We start from the raw sequence: 7,490 nt of genomic DNA, 5'->3' as shown, positions 1-7,490 counted from the left end.
AGAATGCTGAAAGTACCATGGACTGCTAAAAGAACTAACAGATCTGTCCTGGGGGAAGCACACCTGAAATGCTCCTTGGAAGCGAGAATGGCCAGACTTCTCACCTACTTTGGTCATGTAGTGAGAAGGGACCATTCCCTGGAGAAGGATGTCATGCTTGGTAGGTTGAAGGGTCAATGAAAGAGGGGAAGGCCTTCAACGAGATGGATTGGCACAGTGGCTGCGATGATGGGCTCAAGTATAGCAGGGATCATGGAGCTGGTGTGGGATCAAGCAGTGTTTCGTTCTGCTGGGCATGGGGTCGCTATGAGTCAGAAACGACTCGACGGCACCTAACAACAATAACTGTGCGGTTGTACATATCTGGTGCTGCGTGTCTTAGGTGTGGTTGTATTTGGTGAGCTGCATGGTGCAGTTATATGTGTACGTGTGTGTGGTGTATGTCTATTTGATGTGGGGTGTGTGTACCTGGTGAGGTCTGTGGTTGGAGGTATGTATTTGATGAGCTGTGTGGTGCGGTTATATGTGTATGTGTGGGTGTGTATGTCTATTTGATGTGAAGTGTGTGTATCTGGTGAGGTCTGTGGTTGGAAGTATGTATTTGATGAGTTGTGTGGTGTGGTTATATGTGTACGTGTTTGTGGTGTAAGTATGTCTATTTGATGTAGGGTGTGTGTATCTGGTGAGGTCTATGGTTGGTGGTATATATTTGGTGAACTGTGTGGTGTGGCTGTATGTGTATGTGTGTGTGGTATTAGTATGTCTATTTGGAGTGGTTGTGTGTTTTAGTGAGGTGGGTTGTGGTTCTGTGCATCTGCTGGTGTATATTTGGTGAGCTGTGTGGTGTTCTTGTGTGTGTCCGTGTGTGTGGTATGTCTATTTCATGTGGGGTCTGTGCATATGCTGAGGTATATGGTTGTATGTACGTATTTGGTGAGCTGTGTGGTGCGGTTGTATGTCTATGTGTGAGGTGTTGTCTATTTGGAGCTCCTGGGGCTGGTGCCAGGGAGGTGCACTCCAGCCGCCCTACAGCTGCCTCCTTCCAAGGCAGCCAGGGGTCTACCCTGAGGAAGGTGGGCTGTGGGGTGACCAGGTAGGGCTGGGAACTTGGGGTGGTCTCCTGGCTCCCTCCTCTGGGCCAGGGCTTTCCAGCAGGTGAGCAGCCACTCGAGCTGAGGGGCCACTTGGAGGTGGAGCTGCAGGCCGCAGGGCCTGGAGAGGACAGTAGCAGCAGGCAGAAGCCCACCAGGGCAGCCATGGGCAGACACTGGCGTGAGAGGGACCAGGGCAGACACACACTGTGTCGTACTGGACAGTACGTGAAAGGCCCTGGACCAGCCCTAAAAGCTCTGACATGGCAAACAAGCCTGAGAATTGCTGGCAATGGCTCTGAGGGGTGACACTCTACAAGGCTCCTCAGATGGGCCCTCAGATGAGTCAGGTGCAGAGCTGGGCTGCGGTCCAACTGGTGGGGGTCGCTGTCCGTGCTTGGGGTCACTGGTGAAAATGAATGCCCGGCCCATGTTGGAACCCTAGGTCCAGCCTATGCGGGCATCACAACTCCATGCTAAAACCCAATGTGACATTAGAGAGGAGCCCAGGGCTGGGCTGGCACACTGGGTCAGGGCTGATGGGGTTGGACACCATGCCAGCCACCACTGGGGCTCACTCGATCAGCCAGCATAGGGACTTGATTGTCTGTTGTGGTCAGCAGACACCTAATGTACCTACAGGGCCAGCCTGATGGCAGCAGCAACTGTCACAAGCCTGGCTGGGGGACCAGAAATGAGGCGATGACACCCTTGCCCTCAGGTGGCCAGTGTGCACAGACGCGAGTGAGGCCAGGGTCTGCAGGATGAGTGGCTGGGCCTCTCAGCACAAAGCGACCCTCCTCTCTTTTCTCCTCCCTCATCAAGTGTCGTCGTCCCCGCCCCCCCGCCATTGCACATAGGCTCAGGTCTGGTGACAGCCCTGTCCTTCATGCTCCCTGCCCTCACCCACACTTTAGTCTTTACAAGACAATTCGGGTGAAACAATAAGGTGGCTTGTTAGACGGTTAAACCCAGGGTGACCCAGCTGCCATCCCCAATATGACCCAGAGGACATGAAAGCAGGGACTTGGACAGGCACTCTCTGCCCACATGCACCACAGTGCTATCCACAGTGGGAGACAACCCATCCAGAAGCAAATGGACACGGGGAGGGTGGCCCGTCCCCACAGAAGGGGGGTCCTAATACGGTACAATGCTGACCAACCCTGCAAACGTCATGCTGAGTAAAGCCAGCTGGACACCAGAGGCCACACGTTCTGTGACCTATGTAGACACGTCAAAATGGGGTCCCTGGAGAGAGAGCTCAGACTAGGGTTGTTAGCGGCCAGGAGGGCAGCATGGGGACTGATGGCCAGAGGGAACAGGTCTCCTTCTTGGCTGACGCAACCTTCTGCACAGGACAGAGGTGGTGGTTACGTTGCCCTGTACACGTCCCAATGCCAGCGATCCATACGCTCCTGAGTGGCTGCATTTACGTCACGTGAATCTCACCTCTCTCCAAAAGAGCAAGCACACAAGCCATGTCCCCACCCTGCTGGTGGCACACAGTCATGGCCAGCCGTCCATGCCAGAGCACTGCATAGATCTGACCACCCGAGGGCCCCTACCAGGCCTGCCGAGAGGACCTCTCTGTCCTCTTATCTGTCTTCTCCATGCTCCCAAGCCCTGCAAGGTCGTCTCTCAACTCCAGACTTGTCTGTGCTGGCCAACTGGCTGACCAGATCAACTGCAGCTACCCGCCAAGACAGGAAAGGACATGGGGCTCTCGTCTCACCGTCTTGACCAGCCGTCATCCCCTGTACTGTTCCCACCTTGTCTCTGCCCCGGGAGGTGTCGCCAGGCAGACTGTCCCAGAAGAGTCAGTCCCTCAGAGGCAGCCCCACTCCTGGAGCTCCCTCAGCCTGGGGAAGTGTCTGCAGCAGTGGGGGAGGGCAGGCAGCCGGACAGCCACACAACAAGGGCCAGAGAGGGCTGGCCAGTCAGGCCTGGAGTGGAAAGATCCTGCTCTTCCTGCCTCCCGTGGGGACCGGGCCGCAGTCGGTGCACTGGCCCCACGTCCCTCCCCATGGCCCCCTTCCCGTCTCCCATGGGGACTGGGCTGCAGGCAGCAGCACAGTGAGGTACATCAGAAGTGAGACTTTCAGGGGCCCGAGGAGGGCCCGGAATGGTCTGGGTAAAGGCCTAACTAGATGGCAGCCCTAGGACTGGGCCGGAAGGATGATGGGGAGCCATGCTGGACAGAGGACACCATGGAGCACTGGCCATCAAGGGGGCAGCTGGGTGGTAAATACACCTGAGACATGCACTTGGATCAGTGTCTGTGGCCCAGAGGAGAGCTGAGAGGCCAGGAGGGGGTGCCCTGAAGTTGCCGTCTGCCCACAGGGCTCAGCCTCCCCCTTCTGCTGAGCCACCCAGGACCCCACCTGCCCTCACCTGAGTTGGCTGCTCCTTCCTGGCTCTGGGTGTGCTGGGCTTGGGGTGCAGCCGGGGCAGCCGCAGCATCTCCCGTGTCATGGGGTCCGGGCCTGGCTTGGGGCTCGTTGCTCCTCTCCTGCTCCAACGAGGCAGTAGCATTGAGCCGGGCTCGGGCCTGGGGCTGTGGGCGGGAGGGGCTCATCGGAGCGGGGGTGCCGGGGTCCATGCTGCATACAAGGAGAGTACCCGTCAGCCCGCCGAGTCACCAACCCAGGGTCCACCTCACCACGCCCCCATGAGCTGCAGCCCATGTCACAGAGGGAAGGAACTCAGACCACCCAGCCATCACACACAGGCCCTAACATCTATGGCCCGGTTCCAATCCCTGTGACCCTGGGCCTCACATGTCCATCTAAGAAACGGGGACAAGAACACCACCACGCAGGACACGGCTGAGGGAGGGCTCACCATGCCTGGCACAGGACACAAGGGAGTGAGAGAGGAGAGGGCCTACAACCAATGGGGCTGCACTTCGAAACCAGATGTGTGTACCCCACACCCTACGCCAGGCTAAAACAACTGGAGCAAGGCCCAGGACTTCAGGGCCCCAACACCGCCGCCCATTAGAGCCGACAGATAAGGGCCATGGATGTCAGTGGTTTCCAGGTGGGGCCGGAGGCTGTGGGCATAAGGAGGGGTCTCTGGACAGGGCCAGAGTGCAGACAGACACACAGAGTAAGATGGGGAGATGGCTAGTTACCTTGTCACCCAGTCACTTGGCCGCACACTCTTCAGTGGCAGGAAACGGGCTCTGCCAACAAGAGTGAAGGGCAGTGAGCCAGTCCTGCATCCCGGCATCTCAGAGTCCTGAGGGACCCCTCCCCACCCCAGCTCAGAGCCTGAGCCTGGCAGATGGGCCACACCTGCCAGCAGGATGCAACTTTACAGTCCGAGCCAACCTGGGAGCGAACCCCCGTCCTGCCGACTCACAGCTCAGTGTCCCCATCTGTGAGAGGGGTGACACCGCCCCTGTGCTCCAGGTTCCTACAGTGAGGAAGGCATGTTACGGTTGATGTGGGCCCACCGTAAAGCTGTGCCACGTCCTCCATCTGCACCGGGGACCACAATGCCATCTGCAAAGAGGGCCTCTGCAGGTGCACTTGGTTGACGGGTCACAGTGGAGCAGGGCAGGTCCTGTTCTTAGGACTGGTGTCCTTATCAAAGAGACGAGACACAGAGATGGGGGCCAGAGGGGCCGTGCGAACGGGGCCAGAGGAGGGGCCGTGTGAAGAGGGGCAGAGACTGGAGCGAGCCCGCCAGGTCTAAGGAGCGCAGGGCGCGCGCACAAGGAACGCGAGAAGAAGGCCCCCATCCCGGGGCCCACAGCGCCGCAGCTCCGGGGCCTTCGTCACCGCCCGACGTGGAGTGTGTGGCAGAAGCCGCACAAGCTAGCGTTCGAAGTGTGGAAACGCGCCAGGCCATCACTCCTAACCCACAAAAACCCGCGGCCAGCGGGTAGACTCCGACTCGTAGCTACCCCTGCCGGGCTGGCGAGGCGGTCTATCGTATGCAAGTGGGTCGCCTCGGCTTCCCTCCGCCATTACTGATAGGTGCTGTCTGAAGGTCTGCTCGGGCGAAAACCCACCTCGAAACAGGAATTTCCGCAACACCGGCACTGGCCTTCAAGCTCTTGGTTCGCGCAAGTGGGCAGCTGGCCCTTTGCTGATGCAGGGGCTTGTTCTTTCCAAGTGAACGAAAAGGTTCATCTCCGAGGTTGGCCCCCGGGGCCATCCCTCATCCTGCCCTCTGTGGAGAGGGCACCGCTGCCTGGCGGCCAGCAGGGGCCTTGCGTGCTGGGAGGCACCACCCACTCGCCCCGCCCACCGGCACCGGCCCACCCACGGGCCTCACGCCCCGCCCACTGGCTCCGGCCCCCACGCCCCCTGCTGGCTGAGAGGCAGCCTGTAAGTGGCTTGGTGCAAAGTCCGGATGCTCAGGGCTCGCATTCTTTCCCAGTGAGCACTGCTCTATTTTTATCCCGTACACGTGGGAGCCAGCACCCAGGAGCGTAGCGGTGGGGCCTTACATCCCCCAGGACTCAGGTGGCCACCTGCTGGGAGCGCCCAACGCCGCTCTGGCCAGCTGCCCCGGCTCTGCCCCCAGGAGGCAGCCAGACCCCTGGCCCGCCCCTCCCAGAGGTTAGGGGCCACCTCTGAAGGGGGCACCCTTCACTCCTCATCACGACAAGCACCGGGGCCGTCCACACGACTTGTGCAGGAGAGCCCACCGGCAGGAGCATGCCTGGGCCGGCTTCCACAGCCTTCCCCTGGTCAGGGTGCAAACCAAGTACCTCCGCGGAAACAAAATGCTAACCCTGCCGACTCTGCGGACGATACAGGGGGCTTCGTTTCATTTCTTTAAACGTATGTCCCTGATACGTGCAGCTCTGCACCTTCAACCTTGAATTCCTTAAAGTGCTACTTTAAGGCCCATCTGTCCCCAGCCCCTCGCAGACAGGACACTCAGTGACTTCCAGGTTACCTCTTTTTGCCCTGGAGCATTAAGGGTCAAACTAAGAAGGGCAGCTCCGCCCATGGTGGCAGGTGCCTGGGAGTGAAGGGGTGTTGGGCACAGAAGGCTTGGGCAGCAGTCAGAGTGAACGCCCTCTGGGCTCCAGACTCATAGGCGAGTGCCCTCCCCACTCCGGCCTCACTCAGTGCCCAGTCCCCACCAGGCAGCATGTGTGGACCGAGGACCGAGATCACGCCACACGCTGCGGAGCAGCGTCCTCCAGGGGCTCATCTGGGCCTGAGCAGACAGGACACGGGAGGGCGAGGACCGGGCAGCGACGGTGGGAGCAGAGGCCGCCCCACCGCAGCCAGGCAGGACGGCTCTCCGGGGGAAGCCTGGCGGGGTGTGAGGAGGAGCAGGCGAGAGTTGAGTAAGGACTGACAAGCAAGGGCTGCATCCAGGGGAACAGCTGGGGAGGGCACCCCAGGAAGGAGAGAGGAGGCCGAGGGGTGGGGTGGATGGGATACTGCAAGGGGCTGGGGGCATCCAGGGAAGAGGGGAGGAGGCCTGGAGCCAGCCCGGCATCTGGGAGGCCTGGCTTGTGGGGTGCCACTTCCCAAAGTGGGGACCAAGGTGGCCATGGGGGACCTGGTCAGGCACAGACTGTACCCCCACCAAGGGTCTTCCCGTCACCACACTGAGGACCATGGTCGGCATCGTCCCCCCAGCCCAGGCACTTCTGGGGCCCAGGGCTGCCCCGAGGATGCAATGGTGGTCTGAGTGGGGACCCTGCGCACAGCGTCCAGCCTCGCGGAGGAGCTGAGGCTGTTGAGCTCCCTGTTCTGCATCCAGTGTCTGCCGGGGATGGGGGAGACGCGGACAGTCACCCTTCCTCCAGGCCCTGGCCCCACCCCAGGCGCCCTGGGGACAACCACAGCCCCAGGGGTGGGAGCGGAACAGGCATGTGGCCTCTGGCCCCGCCCACACGTCCAAGGGTACCTGGGGCGTGAGCATGCAGTCTGCAAAGCCGGGCCAAGTGCAAGGTCAGCGCCGAGGTGCGGGAGTGGCCGCAGCCGGGTCACCTCAGGGTCACCGCGGGGCCGCAGTCAGGTCCCCCCGGAATCCACGCGTGTCAACGGAAGCCCCAGGTTACCCCGCGGGCGCTGAGCTCAATCCTTCGGCCTGCTCCCTGGAATGAGCGGCGCCCAGGGCCGCCCGCGGGCCGCTCCCGGAGGCACCCTCGCCGGCCGGAGGGCACATCCGCAGCCCGGGCGCCCGCGGCTGGGGATCGGCAGACCGAGCAGGGGAGGTTCGGGCCTGCTGCCCGTCCGAGCGCCGGCGCGCGGCTCCCGCGAGCGGCGGGGACGGCCCCGACTTCGGAGGGGACCTGAGGCTGGCGGCGGGGACGTCCTAATTCCGGGGCCTGCGCAGCCGCCGTCCCCGAGCACTCACCCTCCGGGAACGGCTTCGGCGCCCTGGCCCTCGGGGCGCCGCCGAGACGCCGAGATACCA

At 61.3% G+C, this 7,490-nt stretch overlaps 1 protein-coding gene across 1 annotated transcript in view; it reads right to left on the bottom strand.

The window, feature by feature from the left end:
• WFS1 (wolframin ER transmembrane glycoprotein) overlaps nucleotides 1-7,490 on the bottom strand; it is a 28,198-nt gene that overhangs the window by 19,910 nt on the left and 798 nt on the right. The window contains exons 2-3 of the mRNA XM_007956310.1: nucleotides 7,132-7,259; nucleotides 3,486-3,648 (exon numbers count right to left, since the gene is read on the bottom strand). Of these exons, the coding sequence (XP_007954501.1) occupies nucleotides 3,486-3,648; nucleotides 7,132-7,259 (291 nt within the window). The remainder of the gene's footprint in view (nucleotides 1-3,485; nucleotides 3,649-7,131; nucleotides 7,260-7,490) is intronic.

The sequence above is a fragment of the Orycteropus afer genome, unplaced genomic scaffold (genome assembly GCF_000298275.1).
Source record: "Orycteropus afer afer isolate SDZICR_OR568_19922 unplaced genomic scaffold, OryAfe1.0 scaffold00605, whole genome shotgun sequence".
Classification (NCBI taxonomy): Eukaryota; Metazoa; Chordata; class Mammalia; order Tubulidentata; family Orycteropodidae; genus Orycteropus; species Orycteropus afer.
The sequence above is the reverse complement of the archived record's forward strand: the minus strand, read 5'-3'. Positions and strand labels throughout refer to the sequence as shown.